The sequence below is a fragment of the Microtus pennsylvanicus genome, chromosome X, assembly GCF_037038515.1.
Source record: "Microtus pennsylvanicus isolate mMicPen1 chromosome X, mMicPen1.hap1, whole genome shotgun sequence".
Lineage (NCBI taxonomy): Eukaryota > Metazoa > Chordata > Mammalia > Rodentia > Cricetidae > Microtus > Microtus pennsylvanicus.
Genome location: NC_134601.1, coordinates 15,427,391 through 15,451,048, shown reverse-complemented (window position 1 = coordinate 15,451,048; position 23,658 = coordinate 15,427,391). Strand labels below are relative to the sequence as shown.

The 23,658-nt window shown below is 43.6% G+C and overlaps 1 protein-coding gene and 1 pseudogene across 1 annotated transcript; both read left to right on the top strand.

Annotated features, from left to right (window-relative positions):
- Positions 1 to 1,053: 1,053 nt before the first annotated feature.
- LOC142841903 (U6atac minor spliceosomal RNA) lies at positions 1,054 to 1,172 on the top strand (annotated as a pseudogene).
- Positions 1,173 to 20,771: 19,599 nt separating this feature from the next.
- Positions 20,772 to 21,731, top strand: LOC142841672 (melanoma-associated antigen 10-like). The gene has a single exon (XM_075958567.1). It carries the CDS (start codon positions 20,772 to 20,774, stop codon positions 21,729 to 21,731), a length of 960 nt encoding a protein of 319 aa, XP_075814682.1.
- The last annotated feature ends 1,927 nt before the right edge of the window (positions 21,732 to 23,658 follow it).

Here is a 23,658-nt window from a genome sequence, read left to right as displayed (position 1 = left end):
TCAATATATAATATATATAATCCAGACTCTCTATGAATTTTTCATCTTTACATGGCTTATTATTCTTTATTCCTTTTAATCTATGACTGTCCGTACTGTCTCTTTAAAGACTTTTTAAAAAAATGATTTACTTTTCCAACTCTCTGTCGTCTTCTTCTTCTTCTTCTTCTTCTTCTTCTTCTTCTTCTTCTTCTTCTTCTTCTTCTTCTTCTTCTTCTTCTTCTTCTTCTTCTTCTTCTTCTTCTCTCTCCCAAGGCTATGTACATTTATCCAACACTATGACTCATTTAGAGTTCTTTTATGTCTGAATTTGTCCTATTGTGAATCTAAATTTGTTTTCTGCCTAGGGATGTTTTTTAAGATGCTAAGCACTTCTTAAAAACTTAAGTTGTGTTATTGCTAGGTCAAATATGATAGTGCCTACCTACCTCACCAAGTCCAATAATGGTGGAGCCTCTTGAGCCTCTGAGCTGCTAGTGCCTCTGAGCTGTGTGCACCGCCCCACTTCTAGGCACACAGAGAGTCCACATTGCCATCAAGCAAGCCATAGCACTTTGCTCACAAACCCAATTCAAATGCTCTGTAGCCGGACCTCCTTCCTGAGTCAGAGGTTGCGCTGACAGCCTGGCACAGAAAGCCTGCATTTCAAAACAGCATGGCATTTTTTCTGCTGCTGCTTCTGCTGCTGGGTCAGGAAAATCTCTCTTAAAGGATCTGTGGCACAACACCAGCAAAGAGCAAAAATCTTTGTTAAACTCTGTATTTTTTTCTAGAATTCCTTTTCAAGCTTTCTCAGGTTTTACCATGAAGTTAGTTGACCATGTTGGAGCGCCAATTGTAGGAGGGCCTGCTTGTTCATCCCAGCTGCCCTGCTAGCTTACTGGGTAAAGTTCACAGCATCTGTCTCTGGCAGCTCCATGGCTTCTCTCTAACTCTGCCTTCCTCCTCCCATGCTAAAGGCAGGCTACTTTGGTATAAATGGACAAGAACTTGATGATTTGTATCCTATGATACAGTGATAGATACAGATAACAACACATGGATAGCATACGCATATTGTATGAAATGAAAGATTAATACCACCTCTGACAAAGAAGAGGTATACAAACCCAACAAGATACATATGATTAAGACCCGATCACCTAGTTTATGATTGCTAATTACTACTTTAATATTATATGAAGCAAATAACCCAGACTCTGAAAAATAAACAATATTTGTCCTCTTTATATGTGACTTGTACATTTTAATTTTTACATGTGTGTATATGTGGTAGATGTCATGATACAAAAAGGCAAATGTGAGAAAGGAAAAGAACTCTTGGGAAAATGGGGGAGGAGAAAAAGATGGAAATAGATTAGATATGAAATTAAAATGAAATGAGGGATCCTGGGATGAGGAAAGAGATAAGGGAGGGGAGAAGGCTAGAAGAGAGGACTCAAAGAGAAAAATCAGCAAATACAAAATATGTATGAAAATGCTATAACCAAACCCACTATATTCTGTTCTAGCAATTAAATGTAAAATAAAAAATAAAAATAATTCCAAAGTGAACCTGGCATACAAGACTGAAGAATTTTTTTACTCCATTGTATATACATTGTGGGCCTCCTTCAGACCATAATCTCTGGTGTCTTCAAAGATATCTTACTTTAGAGGGGAGACAAGGCAGCGAGACACTTGAAATCCGTGCAGTATCCACTTGTCTTTAGGGTGCTATGCATCACTAGCCCCAGTAATGGAGCCTTCTCACATGCCATAAATGGGAAAGTCCCACTGAAAACCTAAGTGGTTTCTGGAAAGAGGAGACCATTCAGCTAGAAAGCAAGGGAGTATAGATGTAGCATGAATTCTAATTGGTTTTAATGATAAAACTCTTGAGTGAAATATAGGGGTAAATGCTGAAATATGACAGAAGGAGAATAAATTCACATATTGAGTAGATGATCCTGTCTCTAGGAATCCTTAGATTGAATGCTCTATCTATGATACCTCAGACTGCATCTGAGTGCCTGCCTCCTCGCATCTTATATGCCTCTCTGCCCAGCTATATTACTTCCCATCTCCATGTCCCTACAACTGGGATTAAAGGTATGAGCAAACACCACTTGGCTGTTTCTCTTTTAGACTGATTCAATCTTGTGAATCCCAGGGTGGCCTAGAATGCACAGATATCCACATGCCTCTGTTTCCTGAGTACTGTAATTGATGGTGGGCTAGAACAATCCCCAGAAAGGGGAGAGACAGGTCAAAAGGACAGAGCTCCAGACACTGGGCCCCGTTTCTGAGCAGCTGCTAATGAAATGTGTGAGACAGTAGCCTGTAATGAACAAATGCTCATAGTACTGATCAGAAGCATGGAGGCAGGTGGTCCTCCACCAAAAGGGGGTGACTTGTGAGGATGAGAACTTTGTAGATGTTGGTCTCTGCATTCTCATCTGTGTCTTTGGGGAGCTGTAACTATTTTGTGAGGTATCTGGATGATGGCGTAAGTCACAAAACAATCCCACACCAGTTTGGATTAATAAAAGTTATGATTAATAAAAGGGTTATTTAAAAGGAAAAACTTACAGATCACTTTCCTAGACAACAGCCCTCTGCATGACCAGGAAAGGAGTCTAGTAGCCGGAAGCGGAGCCGGAAGCAAGAGAGCAAGCACATGGCTACCGCTGCATTTTAAAGCCAAAGGGACCACGCCCAAGTAGGCTGGTTTCTTAAAGGCTATTGACCGAAGGAGCAGGAGGAACTTCGACAGCACCTCCCCCTTTTGTTCAAGTAAGAGAGTTCTAAACCCAATACAAAACAATATACACTAGGAACAGATATTAAGTATAAGATTAGAATTACAATCAGCATAAACAATATTAAGCAAGGAACATATGCTAAAACTTTTAATAAATATTCTATCCTATGGAGTCTAAGTCTTGTATAGGAAATGGCTTGGCTAGATCATAAGAGGACAGTAACTGTGATTATCTAATCTTCAACCATATCGAAGGCCTGAGAAGGGAGATAATATTACTTGAACAGGAAGGAAGTACAATCAAGTAGCTTCCAAAGCGAGCAATATATGACAGAGACAATTAGCTACCTGAGCAATCACCCAAAGTCTCATTTTGCAATGTTGATGCAACCAACTTTGGCTATGGCCTAGCGTAATTGACAGACCATTTTCAGAGGCAGAAACTTTTCAAAACCGTCTTATCCTATCTTGGCAAGATTTGAAATCCTGCTTACCCATTTCTGGATATCAGGTAACTTATCAGTGGTTGAGGCATTGTCAGTCCTTGCCCAAAGGCCAGTTTTGCCAAGAAGAAAACAAGCTCCAACTGGAGTGTCTTTGGTGCTCAACATTCTCTCAGGAATATTTGGTGCTGTCAGAAGCAGTCATGTCTCATGTCAACAGAACCCTAAGTTATTTAAATGACATGTTCCACAGAACCTTGAAGTAGTTGAAGATTACCTATCTAGACAGAATATAATCTCTATGTATCTAAAGAATCTAATTGATCTAACTCTATGTACAGCAAGCATGAACAATTGACCTATAATAATTAATACCGGTATAACTTAAAGTTATAAGTTGACTTAAACTTCATGTCAGAATATTAAATAACCTGTAAACAAATGTGCAACCTGTAAATAAATGTGCAACATATGAGGACAATGACCTCAAAATGTAAATAATATATAAGTATCTATCTAAGTAGGAGTAATACATAATTCAATATGAAAATATATCCTAAAAGTTGTATTAATGTACAAAATGTCCTAAACAGAGATAATAACATACATATATACAATCTGACAAAATAATTTTGTATAGGTGTACAAATAAACAAAAGTAACATATAATTTGAACTTATATCAATATACAAAAATTATACCAACATAAATTATCCATGAAAATTAGCTCACAAGTATTCACTCTATTACCCACTATTACTATCCTGTCCCTTTTTAAAAACAAACATAGTTTTTACCCTAACCCTCTATCTAATACAAATAATAATCAATAACTCCTAAACAGTGTTCCCAACCCTATGGACAAACTTTTTGGGAATGGGGGCATCATCTTCTAGAATTACTTCCTGCTGTCATGGGGGTGATGTTCTCTTAATGGGATCCTGCAAAATTAAAGTGATGGTTAAGTCAAAATTACTGTCTAGTATAGTTGGAAATAATTTCCAAGCAGTCGATAGATAGGTTTCTTTTTTTGTTTGTTTGTTTCAAAGTTCTTATTTGGAGTCCTGGCCAGAATGTCATGAGAAAGTGCACCATTTCAGCAGCTGGTACCCAAATAAAGAAGTGGTCTTATAGTAGCGCTGTCTGCATCATGATGTCATCTCAACTAGGTAGAGTTGTTGATGTGGGGCCCTATCTTATTCCTGGAAACTTCAAAGATTACCGCAGGAAAAGGATCTATAGAAAAATCTATTGTTCATCATGAAAAATTTAAACATCATACATATATACATACATTCAATGAAGAATATGATATAGACAAAAAAGGCATGAAGAAAGTAAAAATTCTTCCTAAAGTCTTTCTTCTGTCCCATACCAGATGGCTCCTGATATGAGACAGAAACTCTGAATGTTCCTTTTAAAAACATGCTTGGATTTAGAGAAGTACAGAGCCATTGTCCAACTCCAAAACCAGCTGAATATATTAATATACATATATATATATATGTGTGTGTGTGTGTGTGTGTGTGTGCGTATGTGTGTGCATGTGTGTGTGTGTGTGTGTGTGTGTGTGTGTGTGTGTAAATGTAAGTGTAACCCATACCTGGATTCATAAACCATATTCTGTTTTCTAGATGCTTCTTAGTGGATAGTTATTTTTTCTTTTGTCAGCATTCAAACATCAAGGGTCTCTTGAATTTTTGATAATGTATATTTTCCTGCAAAGATAAGAACATAACCCTACACTAACCCTTATGAGCTTTGCTTACCACCTGTATGATAGTAGTCACCATTGTGGATGTGATATCATTTCTCTTTTTCAAGAGGTCTCTCCTTTCCAAAGCGAATCTTTATTAATTTTGATGGTATCTATAATTTTTTTTCTCCTGTGGAAACAAGAGTGAACCCCCTTCCCCATTGTAGTACATCTCCTGGTTTCTATTGTGAGGTCTACACATCCTTGAAATATACTAGTTGATTCAATTCGGAAGTTTTTTCCATTATCCAATGCCTCTCCCACTGCTGTTGTTCTTTTCTCATTAGTGTAGTAATAAGGAGCGGCGGCGGGGCTGCGTCCCCAATACCCCAGCCGCCTGCCCGGCTAGCTTTACCCGAAATAATTACACAGACACTGTATTCATTTAAACACTGCTTTGGCCCCTTCCTATCTAGCCTCTTCTAGGCTAATTCTCACATATTAATTTAGCCCATTTCTAATCATCTTTGTAGCGCCCCTAGGTGCGCTTACCGGGAAGATTCTAGCCTAAGTCCATCCTGGGTCGGAGCTTCATCACGTGCGTCTGCCTGGGAGCTGGGCATGGCGTCTCTCTGAAGCGTCTGTTCCGGAGAGCAGAGCTGTCGAGTCTGACCTCACTTCCTCTTCCTCCCAGCGTTCTGTTCTGTTTACTCCACCCACCTAAGGGTGGGCCTATCCAATGGGCCTAGCAGTTTCTTTATTGCTTAGCCAATGAAATCAACAGATTGATATATGACACTCCCACATCACATTAGCATTAAGAAAATTCAAGGTTAATAAAGCATTATGCAATCTATTTCTGGGGATATTTTCCTTCACTTTCTGTTTGTTCAGCATATCCTTCATAGTACAATTTGTACTTTTTATAACCACCTGAACTGTAGGATTATTTGATATACCTGTAATGTGCTTTATATTATAATAAGCAAAGAAGCATTTCATTTTCTTAGATACATATGCTGGACCATTGTCTGTCTTTATTTGTGCAGGAATACCCATGATGACCATAACTTCCAATAAATGTGATTACTAAATCAGCCTTTTCTGAGCTTAAGGCAGTTGCCCATTGAAAACCTGAATATGTGTCTATGGTGTAGTATACATATTTTGATTTACCAAATTCCATAAAGTGGAACACATCCATCTGCCAGATTTTATTCCTTTGAGTACCCTTTGGGTTACTTCTTCCAGGCAACAGTGTTTGATTATAGAAAGAACAAGTAGGACATCTCTTTATAATCTCCTTAGCTTGTTGCCATGTAATAGAAAACTCTTTCTTTAAACCTTTGCTATTGACGTGATGGTTTTTATGAAATTCTGAGACCTGCAACATGCTTCCAATCAATAATTAAATTTTTGAATTACCTTGTGCTAGAGGACCAGGCAGACCCGTATTGGATCAGTTGTGTGTTATGTACATAGGACAAATCCTATTTCTGATTATGTCTTGCACCTGGATAAACAATGAAGTCAATTCTGTACCATCTGGTATAAATTCAGTGGTTTCAATATGCAAGTTGACTCTTTCTGCATATTGTGAATCTGTAACTATATTAAGAGGTTCTTTAAAATCTCTTAGTACCATAAGAATGACATATAATTCTGCCTTCTGGACAGAATTACAAGGGCTTTGTTTTACCTTACTCAATTCTCTGATTAGTAACCTGCTTTCCCTGATTTAGTTGCATCAGTATAAAATGTATGGGCTCCAGTTATTGGTGCAACATATACAATTCAAGGACGAATCCAAGAAGTTCTCTTTATGAGGTTAAGTCTATCACTTTTTGGATGTTGCTATTAATTGCTCCAAAAAAATTAGCACAAGCTCTTTGCCATGGTTCATTGTCTTCTCATACCTTTTTTATTTCATCAGTAGTGAAAGGCACTATAATTTCTGCTGGGTCTATACTTGCTAGTTGACAAAGTCTCAGTTTACCTTTTATAATTAATTCAGAGACTTTTTCCATATAAGTTTTTAATTTTTTACTTGGTTAATGTGGTATAAATATCCATTCTAAAATAATATCTTCCCTCTGCATTAAAATTCCCATAGGAGAAATTCTGGAAGGCAATATGACTAAGATACAACTAGGATTTGGATTCACCCTATCCACATGTGCCTCGTGTAACTTTTCCTCTACCATTGTCAGTTCCTTTTCAGCTTCAGCTGTTAATTCTCTGGGACTATTCAAATCTTTATCACCATCTAAGGTTTTGTTTAAATGAACTATTAGATCAGGTGTTATCCCAACAGCTGGTCATATACTGGAAATGTCTCCTAACAATCTTTGAAAGTCATTAAGAGTTTGTAACAAGTCTCTCCTAATTTGTGCCTTTTGTGTTCTAATTTTCTGTAAACCTATTTTGTAACCTCGGTAATTAACAGAATCTCCTCTTTGAATGTTTTCAGGAGCTATTTGTAATCCCCATTTAGGCAAGACTTTCTTTTTTTGTTTTTTTTTTGTTTTTTTTTAATTTATTTATTTATTAAGGATTTCTGCCTCCTCCCCGCCACCGCCTCCCATTTCCCTCCCTCTCCCCCGATCAAGTCCCCCTCCCTCATCTGCTCGAAGAGCAATCAGGGTTCCCTGACCTGTGGAAAGACCAAGGACCGCCCACCTCTATCCAGGTCTAGTAAGGTGAGCATCCAAACTGCCTAGGCTCCCCCAAAGCCAGTACGTGCAGTAGGATCAAAAACCCACTGCAATTGTTCTTGAGTTCTCAGTATTCCTCATTGTCCACTATGTTCAGCTAGTCCGGATTTATCTCATGCTTTTTCAGACCCAGGCCAGCTGGCCTTGGTGAGTTCCTGATAGAACATCCCCATTGTCTCAGTGTGTGGGTGCACCCCTCGTGGTCCTGAGTTCCTTGCTCGTGCTCCCTTTCCTTCTGCTCCTGATTTGGACCTTGAGATTTCTGTCCGGTGCTCCAATGTGGGTCTCTGTCTCCTTTCATCGCCTGATAAAGGTTAATATTCATGAGGATGCCTATGTGTTTGTGTTTGGATTCACCTTCTTATTTAGCTTCTCTAAGAACATGAATTATAAGGTCAATGTCCTTTATTTATGGCTAGAAACCAAATATGAGTGAGTACATCCCATGTTCCTCTTTTTGGGTCTGGCTTACCTCACTCAGGATAGTGTTTTCTATTTCCATTCATTTGTATGCAAAATTCAAGAAGTCCTTGTTTTTTACTGCTGAGTGGTACTCTAATATGTATATATTCCATACTTTCTTCATCCATTCTTCCGTTGAAGGGCATCTAGGTTGTTTCCAGGTTCTGGCTATTACAAACAATGCTGCCATGAACATAGTTGAGCATATACTTTTGTTGTATGATAGGGCCTCTCTTGGGTATATTCCCAAGAGTGGTATTGCTGGATCCAGGGGTAGGTTGATCCCGAATTTCCTGAGAAACCGCCACACTGCTTTCCAGAGTGGTTGCACAAGTTTGCATTCCCACCAGCAATGGGTGAGTGTACCCCTTTCTCCACAACCTCTCCAGCAAAGGCTATCATTGGTGTTTTTTATTTTAGCCATTCTGACAGGTGTAAGATGGTATCTTAAAGTTGTCTTGATTTGCATTTCCCTGATCGCTAGGGAAGTTGAACATGACCTTAAGTGTCTTTTGGCCATATGAAGTTCTTCTCTTGAGAATTCTCTGTTCAGCTCAGTGCCCCATTTTATAATTGGGTTGATTAGCCTTTTACGGTCTAGTTTCTTGAGTTCTTTATATATTTTGGAGATCAGACCTTTGTCAGTTGCGGGGTTGGTGAAAATCTTCTCCCAGTAAGTGGGTTGCCTTTTTGTCTTAGTGACAGTGTCCTTTGCTTTACAGAAGCTTCTCATAGGCAAGACTTTCTTTACTTCTTCAAACATCCTTTCTAAATTATCTTTCTTTGAATCAGATAACAAAATGCCATCCATGTAATGGTGAATTTTAGACTTAAGAAATTGCTTACAAATTATTTCCAATGTCTGATTTACAAAATATTGGCACAATGTGGAACTATTGAGCATCCCCTGTGGGAGGATAGTCCATTGATATCTCCTAATAGGCTGAGAATTATTATAAGTAGGCACGGTGAAGGCAAATTTTTCTCTATCCTTTTCTTGTAAAGGTATAGTGAAAAAACAATCTTTCAAATCAATAACTATAAGAGGCCTTTCTTTTGGTAATAGAGAAGGGAAAGGTATTCCAGATTGTAGAGGACCCATAGGTTGAATTACCTTGTTGACAGCTCTTAGATCTGTCACCATTCTCCATTTACCAGATATCTTTTTTTTACAACAAACACAGGAGAATTCCAAGGGCTGGTTGATTCTTCAATATGGTGAGCATCTCGTTGCTCTTGCACCAGCTGTTTCAATGCCTGTAATTTATCGTCAGCTAGGGGCCAATGTTTGATCAATATTGGCTTCTCAGTTAACCATTTTAAAGGTAGGGCTGTTGGTACCTCTAAAGGTTGGCTAGTTGCTGTATGTTCTTGTACATCATGAATGGCTGGTGACCATTTTCCATAATACCTCATTATATCCTTCCCAGAATTATGAGTCCCTGGGACTGCAGGAGTGTTAATCTGGGTATTCCATTGCTGTAGCAGGTCATGGCCCCATAAATCTATTACAATATTGGCTATATATGGCCTTAGTCTTCCTATTTGCCCTTCAAGCCCTATGTATTCAACCCATCTCGTGCTCTGTTTTACATGAGATAGGGTTCCAATTCCCAGGAACTGAACAGACATCTACATCTTGAAGAGGTCAATTCAGATGCCAAGATTCTGCAGTAATGATACTTGCATCCGTACCCGTGTCTAATAAGCCTTCAATAAAAATGCCATTTATACAAACTCTTAGCTTTGGTCTTTGATTGTTAATAGAAGTCTGCCAAAATATATGTTTCCTCTGTCCTACTGGATTTTCTGACTCATCCTCCACGTTTAACCCATCATTCAGACCAGTACTGCTTTTTACAGCAGGCACTGGATTTTTTAGTTTTCTTGGTGAGACATGTTCTCCACTGTAACTGGGAATGACTAGGCCACTTTTGGCTTGGGGGCCTGTAATAAGCCCCTCAAGGAGTTTCCCAATGCTATTAGGTTGCCTTATCTGTCTGTTGTTGACCCGCATTCATTGGTTCAATGTTGTCCTTACTACATCTCTTACATATACCTGAAGGCCGAGGTCTCCCATTTTTGTCATTCTCAGAAAAGATATTATTTCTAGAAATTCCTTGCCTGCAATCCCTTTTCACATGTCCTAATTTACCACAATTAATACATTTGGCAGTTTGATGTTTCCTCATTTCTTTGGAAATTGCTTCTCCTAACCAAGATTCATTATTATAGCCAAATGTCTCAACATTCATTGTATGCTGAATCCATTCATCCATAGGTGCTAATATAGACCTTAAAGGCCCAATTATCTTTTTACATTCTAAGTTTGCATTTTCAAAAGCCAGAGATTCAAGAATTATTTGACTAGCTTCTGGGTCGGTTGCTCCTATTTGCAGAGCCTTAACTAATCTTTGCAAAGAGTCAGTACAGGGTTCTCTCTGTCTCTGCTTAACCCTGGTATATGATTCAATCCTTTTCCCTGATTTTTGTATCCTATACTAAGCATTCAAGGCTGCTTTGTGGCATAGGGACAATACTTCTTTATCGTAAAGAGTTGGGACCTGTGGATCAGCATATGCTCCTATGCCAAGAATTTGATATTGGGAGACCTCCACACCTTTTGCTCTTCCTTGCTGTTCCATATGTTTGGATTCTTCTCTGAAATAAATTCCAAACATCAAGGAAGGTCCATTATCTAAAACTTCAGACACTAACTGATGGAAATCATGGGGGGTAGCTCTAGCATTAGAAGCCCAAGTCCTTATCATGTCCTTAAAAAATGCAGAGTATAAGCCATAATTAATGAGGACTTGCTTAATTTCTTTTATATCATTCATTCCTATTGGCATCCATCTACCTACTTTGGCTCCCTTTAAGCCTTTAGAAGTTGATGCTTTGTCAGTATAAATTACAGGGTATGATGCTAAAACCCTTGGTAAACCAGTTCTGACAGCTGGTAGTGACGTTGTATCCTGTCCTCGGGCTTTCTTACCCTGTTCACCAGCTCCAATAATTTCCTCAATCATTTCAAATATTTTTATCATTGTCTCTTGTAAAGCCTGAATCTCTTTATGCATATGTTTCTAGTGATTTCACTAAGGTATCAATTTTTTGGTCCACATTCTGCACTTGTGATTCCAAGGTTTTAATGTTTCCCTTCAAAGGTAACATGTCCTTCTTGAACTTTTCTTGGATATCATGTAGATTGCCATCCTGGAGGAACATTCTGTCTGTTACGTTATCAAAATTTTGTGGTAACTTCTAAATGTCAAATTCAACAGTATGAACCCTTTCAGGTAACTTCCTAGTACCTTTGAATATGGAGATTTTGCCTATCATAGTATCCACTTGTTCAGATAACCTCTGATTTTCAATAATTTTAATCCATTCAACTAGCTGTTCATTATTACTCTGTAAAGATTGTATTGTTCCTAAGAGTGCCATATTCTTCCTTAATGATAGAATATAGAGAAGAAAACTGAAACCTAGTAACCAGTAAATTGAGGTATCCCAATAGTCATATAAACCTCACATGAAATAATCCACTGTATTAGTAAAGAAAGCAGTAAAAGTTGCAATGGAAATGAAAATTGCCAAATTACCTATTATCCAGCAGGTGGCGCTGTTGCTGAGTTGCACCTAGAACCAATGCAAAGGTGACAAAAACAGGGTCCTATTTCAGTGTCCGCCTTAGTATTTGTTAAAGACTGGGAAATATGAGTTGCTCAACCAAGTAAATGTAATTAAATCAATTTCATACATGGAACCAGAAACCCAGAATCCAGGGGTAGAGAACAGCAACTGGAAACTACTTATGCCTCCAAGTGACAAAGATTTGCCATGAGGGGTTGCAGCATTCAGCAACCGGTTGTGCTCTGACTCATGCTGCTTAAGCGCTGTGCTGCAAGGGGGATTTAAGCCACTCAGAAAAGAGCAAACCAAGCAGCCAGAGACTGTCTAGGCCTGTGAAGCTTGGGAGGTGTGGAGTTTAAATCCACATGGGGAGTCAAACAATAGGGTGTGGAGGGACTTGAAGAAATCTGAGGCCTGTAAAGAAAAAAATATAAAGAATTGCAGGAAGAAAAGCTACTGAGCAATATTCTGTATTGAACTGCTGGCTCCACGAACAGGCTGTGGCTGAGGGAGGGCTTGTGCCAAGCCGAGCTGATAGCAGGCAGCCTAGCTGGGGGGGGCAGTTCTAAAACCAAATGTTGGGCACCAGATGATGCCATTAGTCACAAAACAACCCCACACCAGTTTGGAATTATGATTAATAAAAGGGTTATTTATTTAAATGGAAAAAACTTACAGATCACCATCCTAGACAACAGCCCTCTGCACAACCAGGAAAGGAGACTAGTAGCCAGAAGTGGAGCCAGAAGCAAGAGAGCAAGCACATGGCTATTGCTGCTTTTCTCTCTTTTTTTTTTTTTTGGAATTTTGAGCCAGGGTTTCTCTGTAGCTTTTGGTTCCTGTCCTGGAACTAGCTCTTGTAGACTAGGCTGGCCTTGAACTCACAGAGATCCGCCTGCCTCTGCCTCCCGAGTGCTGGGATTAAAGACGTGCACCACCATTGCCCGGACTATTGCTGCTTTTTAGAGCCAAAGAGACCATGCCCAAGTAGGCTGGTATCTTAAAGGATATTGACTGAAGGAGCTGAAGGAGCTCCCACAGCACCTGGAGGTTGGGGGGTTGCCTTATTGCAATAGGCAGAATGGAGTCTCCTCTCCACCCGTCACTGTGTACATTCTGGTTAGGGGTGGAATGTGGACCACTTTGAGGGCTTTCAGGAAGATAGATGGCCATAACACACTTTCAGAGTGGAGGTGAGCCCTTCAGGAAGCAAGAAATGGGCCCTTTGAGGAGAAGCAGACCCCTACAAGGCAGCCCTTGCCTGTGGACAGCCTAGACACAAGCAGGGCCCACATGAGCAAACAGGAACCATCTGGTTCTGTTACTGCTCTGCCTGGGCTCCACCTTCTAGAAGGCATTCACTGATGAAAAGAGGGTCACTTAAATGGCAGGGTGCAAGTAGGTCCTGAGTGGACCCTGGAAGGCTGGCTGTGGTCAGCGGGTCCCCAGGAGCCTAGTGAAGTCAGTGTGGTGTGTGCTGCCCCAAACAGGGTTATCCTGTGGAAACTAGCCTCTTCCCCTCCACATGGACCATCAGCCTTCCCTCTTGGGGTCCACTTCTGAGGTCCCAAAGATGTGGAGACATGTGGCTTTCTCGGGCAATATGGACATAGGGTCTCAGAAGCCAAGCTGAATGGATGTGGGGTCTCAGAAGCCCCGATGAATGGACATGGGGTCTCAGAAGCCCAGCCTAATGGACATGGGGTCCCAGAAGCCCAGCTGAATGGACGTGAGGTCTGAGAAGCCCAGCTGAATAGACATGGGGTCTCAAAAGCCCAGCTGAATGGACATGGGCTCTCAGAAGCCCAGCTGAATGGACGTGGGATCCCAGAAGCTCAACCTAATGGACATGGGGTCTCAGAGGTCTGGCTGAATGGATGTGGAGTCCTAGAAGCCCAGCTGAGTGGACCTGGGGTCTCAGAAGCCCAGCTGAATGGACGTGGGGTCTCAGAACCCCAACTGTGATAGAGGAAGGTCATTGGTTAATAAAGAAACTGCTTGGCCTGATAGGTTAGAACATAGGTGGGTGGAGTAAACAGAACAGAATGCTGGGAGGAAGAGGAAGTGAGGCAGATGCCATGCCTCTGCTCTCCAGGACAGACGCAATGAAGCTCTGACCCAAGAAGGACGTAGGCTAGAATTTCCCTGGTAAGTCACCACCTTGTGGTGCTACACACATTAATAGAAATGGGCCAAGCAGTGTTTATATGAATACAATTTGTGTGTTGCTATTTGGGGGCATAAGCTAGCCAGGTGGCTAGGAGCTGGGTGGCAGGAACGCAGCCCACAGGTCCTTCAACAGAATGGCACCCACATGGATAACTACATTCACAAAAAGCCTGAGAAAGCTTGAAAAAGAATAGAGGAAAGCATGTTTTCTTGGTAGCAGCAGTTTCTTGGGTCTGCTCTCCTTGCTGTAGGCAAGCAAGTGCTCTTATCTAAGAGAGGCTTCCTGACTCAGCTTTAGCTGCAAAACCTTGCAGCTCTTTTAAGAGGTCCTGACACGAAACACTTAAACAGTATTGATGAAAAGCTGAAGGGTTGCTTTTCGGTTTTCAGCCATAGCAGGAAAAAAGCTGCGCTGTTTGAAAATGCTGGCTTTCTGGGCTGTCCTGCCAAGGCAAACTCTGACTCTTTCAGGCAGGCGGTCCCTGTGATTAAGCACACTGCTGCAGCTTGCTTGCTGGCAGGGACTTTGAAATGCCAAAGAGCTGTGGCAACAAAAATGGCTCCAGTGGTACCTCCACCATGAGGCTGGAAAGCTAAGTAATGGGCTAGATCCAGCCGCCAAAGTCACGGCTTTAATCCTACCCATATTGCTCAGTAATTTAAAGGCTCATGTGGTCAGAAAAAGAGAGAGATACAGTAAAGTGAGATTCAAAAACAAAAAAAAAAAACCCTTTAAATGATTGACAGAATGTTAAAAATAAATGCAGGCTAAAAGTTAAAGTTCTTAAAGTAAAAAACAAAAAAAAGAAAAAAGAGAGTAATTGGGTGTGGTAGTACACACCTTTAATCCCAACACTTGGGAGGCAGAGGTAGATTGACCTCTGTGACTTCAAGGTGTGGTAGGACACACCTTTAATCCCAATGCCTGGGAGGCAGAGACAGAAGGATCTCTGAGAGTTCAAGGACAGCATGGTCTATGGAGTTATTCCAGGACAAAGATATACAAAGAACCTGTATCAAAAAAGTAAAAATAAACGAAATAGAGGTTAAAATAAAACTGCACAAAGATGGAAAATACACAGAGAATCTTGATACTGTATGCTATTATGCTCTCTTTGAATTGTTTGAATGCTGAAGAAGGAGCAACAGCTGCTAAAAGATATTTGTTTATAAATGCTGTTGAACTTATCGAAGATAGATATTTTGAAAATACCTTGACTTTAAAATTTGGATCTAAGGACATGATGCTTTGGGAAAGTTTCTTCTTTGTTTTCACAGAGGATGAGACCTTGTGGATTGCTTCTATCCCAGTATGGTATGATAGACCACACCCTCCTGAAAGGTTGCTGTGAATACCTTCAAAAAATTACTTCACTCGACTGCTGACTGAGATGAATCTAGCACACAGGTTATACCATGAAAGCCCCAAATAACAGCACCCCCTCAGCAGGAAGCAGTTTGGAGAGAAATAACTGCACCCATATTCCCAAATGTTGTTTATAAATGTTCTTTTACATTTAAAGGGGGATATGATAGAGATATGAATAATTCGCATTGGTGTGGATTTTAAGGTCAATTTTGTTATATGTATATGTATTTCTGATCTTGATTAAGGTATTGTGATTGTGTAGTTCATTTAAAAATATAATGTTTATAGGTTGTTGATGGATAATCATTGATAATATACAAGCTTGTAGTTATGTTAGATTTTCTAGATGTGCATAGATATAGTTCAGATAGGCATTCATCATATCTTTCAAAGACTACAGAATATGACATTTAATGTTTTAATAACTTAGGGCTTTTCATGACAACGGGACATGTCTGCTCCTGGCAGCACCAATCTACTTCAAGAGGACAATGGGCATTGAAGAAGATCCTTATGCAGTTTGATAGCCATTTGGGCAAGGAACTGTTCTTGCCTGGACTGTTGCATAAACTGGACACAGAGAACCTGCAGAGAGAGGACTGCTGAACTTGCCTAAAGGTGAGATGGTCTTTCGGGGTTTCTGATTCATGAAAGTGTCTGCAAGACATTCTGCAGGACAAAGCAGATAGTGACTGAACTGCCTTTGAAATGTCCTGCTTCATTGAAATGTCTGCTGGAAACAATGGGCCTGTAGGCCGAAGATGGATGCCCCAATGGTACAGAGGAACTTTGGGTGACTGTCCAGGCAGCAAGATGTCTCTGTGATTTCTAGAGTTTTGTAAGTTGCTTACTTCTCATTTACTTAGGTTATATTATATCCTTCTGGAGTCTTTGATGGAGTTGAATAGATAATTATAGTTGTTTTCCTTTGTTATGGTAAAAGATAAAGTATATGTAAATATTGTAACTGTAATTCTTGCTTTATAACTGTTTTGTTATATGTAATTTTGCTATGTTAAACTTAAAGCCTTCATTTTTTGTTTAAACAGAAAAAAGGGAAATGATAGAGGAAGGTCATTGGTTAATAAAGAAACTGCTTGGCCTGACAGGTTAGAACATAGGTGGGTGGAATAAACAGAAAAGAATGCTGGGAGGAAGAAGAAGTGAGGCAGATGCCATGCCTCTGCTCTCCAGGACAGACGCAAAGAAGCTCCAACCCAAGAAGGACGTAGGCTAGAATCTCCTTGGTAAGTCACCACCTCGTGGTGCTACACACATTAATAGAAATGGACCAAGCAGTGTTTATATGAATACAATTTGTGTGTTGTTATTTTGGGGCATAAGCTAGCCAGGTGGCTGGGAGTTGGGTGGCAGGAACTCAGCCCACAGCTCCTACAACACAACTGAATGGACATGGGGGTCTCAGAAGCCCAGCTTAATGGACATGGGGTCTCAGAAGCCCAGCTGAATGAACGTGGAGTCCCAGAAACCCAGCTGAATGGACATGGGGTCTCAGAATCCCAGCTGAATGGACGTGGAGTCCCAGAAACCCAGCTGAATGGACATGGGGTCTCAGAAGCCCAGCTGAATGGACCTGAGGTCTCAGAAGCCCAGCTGAATGGATGAGGAGTCTCAGAGGCCCAGCTGAATGGACGTTTAGTCTAAGAAGCCCAGCTGAATGGACGTGGGGTCCCAGAAGCCCATCTGAATGAACGTGGGGTTTCAGAAGCCCAGCCAAATGGACATGGGGTATCAGAAGCCCAGCTGAATGGACGTGGGGTCCCAGAAGCCCAGCTGAATGGACGTGGGGTCCCAAACCCCAGCTGAATGGACGTGGGGTGCGAGAAGCCCAGCTGAATGGACGTGGGGTGCGAGAAGCCCAGCTGAATGGACGTGGGGTCTCAGAAGCCCAGCTGAATGGACGTTGGATCTCAGAAGCCCAGCTGAATGGACTTGGGGTCCCAGAACCCCAGCTGAATGGACATGGGGTCCCAGAAGCCCAGCTGAATGGACGTGGTGTCCGAGAAGCCCAACTGAATGGACGTGGTGTCCGAGAAGCCCAGCTGAATGGACGGGGGGTCTGAGAAGCCCAGCTGAATGGACGTGGGGTCCCAGAAGCCACATCTGAAGCACACAGGCCTAGAGCATACAGGCTCGACTGTATGTGTTCACAGTCCTCCATCCAAGGTGAGAGCAACTGTGGGCAGAAGCCCCCTCAAGCTTCGGCAGCATCCACATCCGGGGACCTAGTGAGGCTCAGAGCCATTTTGTGACGCTCCAGAAGGACCCAGCCAGGCTCGTCTTCCTACATCCGGGGAACTGGAAGGGCTCGGAGCCATCTTCCTTGGGAACCAGAAGGGTGTCAGCCACATCGCGCTCCAGGTATCCGGGCATTGAGGGTCTCACAGGCATTTTCTGAGGGCCCTGAAGGGTGTGAGGGATGGACGAGGCGCCTCCGGCATCAGGATATGGGGGTTTGGAGCCATTTTCCTAAGGGTCTAGAAGGTTGAAGGGTGAGGGCCAAAGTGGGCTCCTTCTATCCGGGGCTGAAGGGCTTGGAGCCATTTTGTGAGGTTCCCGGGAGGGAGACCATCAGGCTGGGCTCCTTCCATCCGAGGCCTGGGGGACTTGGAGTCAATTTGTGAGGTTCCCAGGAAAGAGACTATCAGGCTGGGCTTCCTATATCCGGGGACGGGGGCTTGGAATCATTTTATGAGGTTCCCGGGAGGGGGACCATCAGGCTGGGCTTCCTACATCCGGGGATGGGGGGCTTGGAGCCAATTTGTGAGGTTCCCAGTAGGGAGACCATCAGGCATCCCATCCTGCATTGGGCACCTTTAGGCCAATGTCCTAATTTTAGTGCCTGGGGTCAGTCAGAGGGCTCTTCCTGCTCCCTGGAATTGGGAGCCTGGAGCCATTTTGTGACCTGACTAGAAGGGTGAAGGCCATGCTGTGTTTTCTGAGTGGAGGTGAGCAGTTTCTGGGTCATCAGAGGCCCCTTTAGAAGAGAAAGTTGTCAAACATGCTAGTGTTGACCCTTTGCTTAGCTTTGGAGTTGACCTTAACTTTGGAGTTGGCTAGGAGCAAGTTCAAGAGTTGCCTAGACAGAAGCTCCTCTCATTTCCATGGTCAAAGTCAGTGGGGAGAGTAGACAGGGGAAGAAGCTCCAGAGAGAGGGGCCTACAGAGTTTCTACTGTGTCCCGGTAGTGAGCACTGCAACAAATGAGGGCCCAGTTGCCCTAAAAGCATTGAACTAAGTCAGTCACTGTAGACAAAGGAGCGATGTTTTTCTCCTCTTTATTTTGTTGTTCTGTTTCTTGAGACAGGGTTCCTTGGTGTGAGATTTGGCTGTCCTGGAACCAGCTGTGTCGACCAGGCTGGCCTCAACGTCAGTGAGGTCTGCCTGCCTCAGCCTCGCTAGTGTCGGGGTGAAAGGTTTGTGCCACCACCACCTCCGCTCCTCTCAAAGGAGTGACTTTTAAGAGGTCCGGTTAACCTGACAGTGGCTTTACATTCAGCATGTCTGTGGGACCCTACTGGACTGAAGAAACGCACTCTGCCTAGAAGGTACCCAGGTGGTATTTCCACTGTGGTGCACCTGGAGGAATTAACCTGTTTCCCCCTCCTTCCTCCTTGTATGCTTTGTGCCTTTCCTTCTACTGCACTCTGTGGAGGAGGGGGATTTGTCCTAGGATAAGGCCTCAGAGATGTAGTGGGAAGGATCCAGGGCCACCAAGGAGGAAACAGTCAGACCTCTGATATAAGACATACAAAAGCAGCCCTTGCTGTCAGCACAGACTAGCAATGGTGTCGACTGTGGAACGCAGGTATCACCTCTGACTTGGGGTTGAGGGGATGAGGTGGAGACTCACAGGTGGCTTGGACCTGAAAGATGGATCTGAGAGTCAGGAAGGGCGTTGTGAGGAACAAGGAGGAAGGAAACTTCAGAATGTGTGAGAAAATGCAGGGCCTGCCCCCTTTGCCCATCTTGAGCAGTCGGGGCCCTGGCATATCCAGAGTCGAGATAAATTCACTTCTGTGTCCTTTCTCAAGACTGTGAGCCTTTTCAGCGTCGGGGACCACCACAGCCCAGAGGGGAGCAGGCCTGATCGCCAGATCCATTTTCCATCAGGACTCCAGGTGAGCTGTCACGGTCGGAAATGAACATGCAAAGAGGGCCTTGTCCCCCAAACAAGAAGACTTCATAAAGCATGGGCACCGCTCTTCTCATGCAGGGGGGGGGAGGGGGGGTGGGAGGGTGCGAGTGGGGGCTTCTGTGCCTGGCTTCCTTGGACTGCATGACTTGGGTTGAGAATTCTACCGGGAATGATGATTTTGTTCCTAGGGTTGATATCAGATCAGCAGTGGCAGCCACGTCTGGAGAGCAGCAGGATTCTGCAGAGTGTGGGCCTCCCCTGAGGACTGAATCTGAAGGGAAGAGCCAGAGGACCTCATTGCCTGGGTACGACCCGGATTCGATGCCCAGGGGCACCAAGGGTTTGCGTACTTCAGCACGCTAGAGTCCTTGTAGAGGTGGGAGCCCTGTAGAGATGAGCCCTGGACACGTGGCCATCATGGCTGTTCCCCCACCGGAGTTGATGAGCTGTGCCACCAGCTCTTTTCTCCTGAGAGGATGGTTATAGGGCCCCCAGGTATGGAACTTCACCGGAGCAGGAGACCTTGTCTGAGCCGAGTTCTTGGTTAAGTCAGCCCCTGGGAAGTTCCAGGAAAGGATCCCAGGAGGCAAGTGAAGGAGACAGTGGTCCCTCCAAGGACTTCCCTGAAGCCCTGTCTCACAGACATCCTGGGAGGGGCTGCAGGGCTGAGTCTTCTGCCCTGGTTCCAGGGAATAGTCTAAGGGAGCTGAGGGGCCTGCTAAGAGCACCTTGGCCTGGGTCATCAGAGGGAGGCTCGGGTCTGTGAGGAATCATGATGAGAGTTGAGAGAGTCCCATCAGCCAAAGACAGAGAGTACTGCCTACCTATCTGCCTTCCTGATGGCTGTGGGAAAATGGAGACTTTCTTCCCCTCTCCCATTCTTCTTTCTTTCTTATAGGCATAGTCTCTTGCCTTAAAGACGTGGGACCCAGGGGTCACGGGGAAGCTCCTGGAACAAGCCATTGATATAGGTGAGAATCGGGCTGGTAGACTGTTCTAGACCAAATGAGTCACACTGAATCGACCTAGCTCTTTTAGCTCTCTTAACTTCTGCCCCCATGAACAGGTGTCAGGAGGTCTAAGGTGTCCTCACTGCCTTCTGTTCCCTCTCAGAGACACAGAAACTTGTTTTGAGACTTTACACGAGAAGAAGCACACACCTGGGGAGCTTCCAGCCTCTCAGAGGCACAAGCAGTACCAGAGTACTTTGGCCATAAGTGCACTCCCCAGGCAAAATCCTGTGACAGGTGCTTTTTGAGAGTTGCCCAGGGAATAACTGTCAGAGTCCTCTCATCCTCTCCTTTCCTCCCCCAGGTCTGTGAGTCTTCATCTCTGTGAACCGTCCCTGCCTGTCCTGCCTGTGTTCCCAAGGGAACTCAGCATGGATGCTACCAAGACCAGCCAGGGCCTCCACCTCCCTGACAGTGCTCAGTCCCAAAGGGAGGCAAGAGGTCTGGTGGGAGCCCAGGTCCCCATATCCGAGGCAGGGGAGGAGGAGGCCACTGCCACCACCTCGGGGTGTGTGTCTCTTGGAGGAATGCTGAGTTCTCCCCACAGTGCTCAGAGAGCCTCTTCTCCCACCGCCATGGGCTTCATTGCAGTGGCACCGTCTGCTCAGGCCTCTGGCAATCAAGCTAGCCATGTGGCTAACCCCGAGCCTCCACTGCAGAATGGGCTCAATAGCAAGAGTGTGGATTTGGTTCTCTTCCTACTCCTCAAGTACAGGAGGAAGGAGATAACGACTAGGGCAGAAATTCTGCACATGGTCATCGGAGATCATGAGGCACACTATTCCCTGATCTTTAGGAAGGCCGCTGACTGCATGCGGCTGATGTTTGGCCTTGAGATAATAGAAAATAACCCCCTGGGGAACCCCCGTGTCCACTCCTACTCTCTTGTCCATGCTCTTGGGATCACCTATGACGGGATGCAGCATGGTTTCCCAGGCATACCCAAGACAGGCCTGGTAATAGTCATCCTGTGCATCATCTTCATAGAGGACGACTGTGTCAGTGAGGAGGTGTTGTGGCCTATATTGAATAGGATGGGGCTCTATGCTGGGAGGGATCATTGCTTGTGCGGGGAGCCCAGGAGACTCATCACTGAACATTTTGTGCAGGAAGGGTATCTGGAGTACAGGCCGGTGCCAGATAGTGATCCTCCCAGCCATGAGTTCCTGTGGGGCCCGAGAGCCCATGCTGAAACCACCAAGGTGGAAGTCTTCAAGTTTTTTGCCAGAGTTGTTAAGCAGGATCCTATATCGTACGTTTTCCCTATGCAGAGAGATGAGATTGAGAGGTCTGAGGCCACGATGCCCCAAACAGTGGCACTCCTGCCCTGACCAGCACACATTCTACTGCACTGGCAATTTCCAACCAACATCAGGTTGGGCGGAGTCACATCTAAGAGCTGTACCCTCATTGAAGTGCAGGTGGGAGGAGTTGGGACCCTTTTCTTCTTGTTGTTCTGACTGGGTGATTTGGGCATTCTTGGTATTTCAAAATGTTGCTACTTTTACTGCAAGGTTCATTAGGTGGAGATGTTTTCCTTTTACAAATGGAATTAGGAAAGCATGTATTGTTTATGCTGATTAGGAGAATTTTATCATTCTGTAAACACTTGAGAATGACTCATATCTAACTTGTAACATGTTTCAAGATACTGTGGCATTCTAATTGGGATTACCCACTCAATCTGAATGAACTTGGGATTTTCATGAAACAAAGAATAAAGTTATTTTTGATTGCCTTATTAGTTTAAGCTTCCTGTTCTTGTTAGCTAGTGAAAATGAGAGTTAAAGTAAGGTGATTGCTGACTTTGTCCCATTTCTTCCCTGTAAATAGTATACAATATACTGTACTTTTGGGGGGGGGGGTTCGAGACATGATCACTCTGTAGCCCTGGCTGTTCTGAAATTTGCTCTACAGAACTAAGAGATCCACCTAGCTTTGCCTCCCAAGTACTGGGATTAAAGGCATGCACCACCATGTCCAGCAATGCTGTACTTCTCAATAATCTTATTTGGCATAAGATATAGCTTGTCCTATATCTTCTGACCCCAGCTTTTATCTTCTCTGTCTTTTCTATCTTTATTTCCTGGCACCTTCCTGTTCTGTGATGTTTTGTTTGTGTTCCAACAAATAAAGCTTGCTTGGATTTAGAGGGTGGAGCTAGCTGGTAATTAACCATAGAGGTCTAGAAGCCTGTACAGAGAGACAGGAAGTGGAGCAGAAACAGGAACTCTACCTTTTTGGATGGAGGAATGGGAGAGAGGTAGGTGTTAGTATTCAGGCACACCCTGGCACAGCACTTCACATACTGTGCCTTCGTACATAGCAGAAGGTACCCTGTCCCTTTAAGAGACATACTCTGACCACTTCCAGTTTCCTTTCCTTCCCACCATTCTTCTAAAGAGGCAGCTCTCTGTCTCTCCCCCTCATTTCTCTCCGCTCTCTGTGTTTATATCTCTCCCTTTTCTCCCCCCGCCCCCCACAATACCCGTTTCTCAAATAAATTACACACTCAAGTTCTCTCTCTCTGCATGGCATATATTGTTACCTGCTGCTGTTCCTCACTTACCATGGCACCCACCGAGTTCTCTCTCAAGCTGTATCTTACATTGGTGTATGAATCAGCCAGGCTCTCTCCATGTTCCTTCTGCCTGCCAGTGGGCAGACAGCTTGAGGCACATGGAGATCCTGGACACACAACTGCCCAGACCAATACTTAGCAATGAAATTTCGTACAATATCAGCACTAACAGTGGGTCCCTACCCCTGCTTCTGGCCATGCCCCCATGAACACAGGTTCATCTTGGCTGTGGTTTCATGTGTGAAAAGACCCAGTAGTGGTCAACTACATGCCTATTGTGCTTAAAGCCCTTCAGGCCCCTGATCCCACCTTGTGCTGACCCATTCCCAAAGCTCCTGGACCTTGTAGGTGATGCCTCAAGGTCAGTTTGAGTCACAGTCCATACTCAACCTCTGGGATGCTGGAGTTCAGTCACCAGAACTTTTTCTTTTCTACCTCACTCATGGAAATTGCGTCACTCCCACACCTTATAAGTCAAATTACACACCTGTTTACATTCTGCCAGTGAAAGTAGGGCCTCTGCTCTTTATTTGTGTTCTCTTTGATTATCTGACCCTCTCTCTTGCCTGCTGCAGGAGCTTCCTGTGTTGTGCCCTGATCCACAAAGTCCCCACCAAACCAGCAAGGAGCCTGAGTCCCATATGTAAAAGCAAAGAGCCTTTATTTTATGCAAGTTT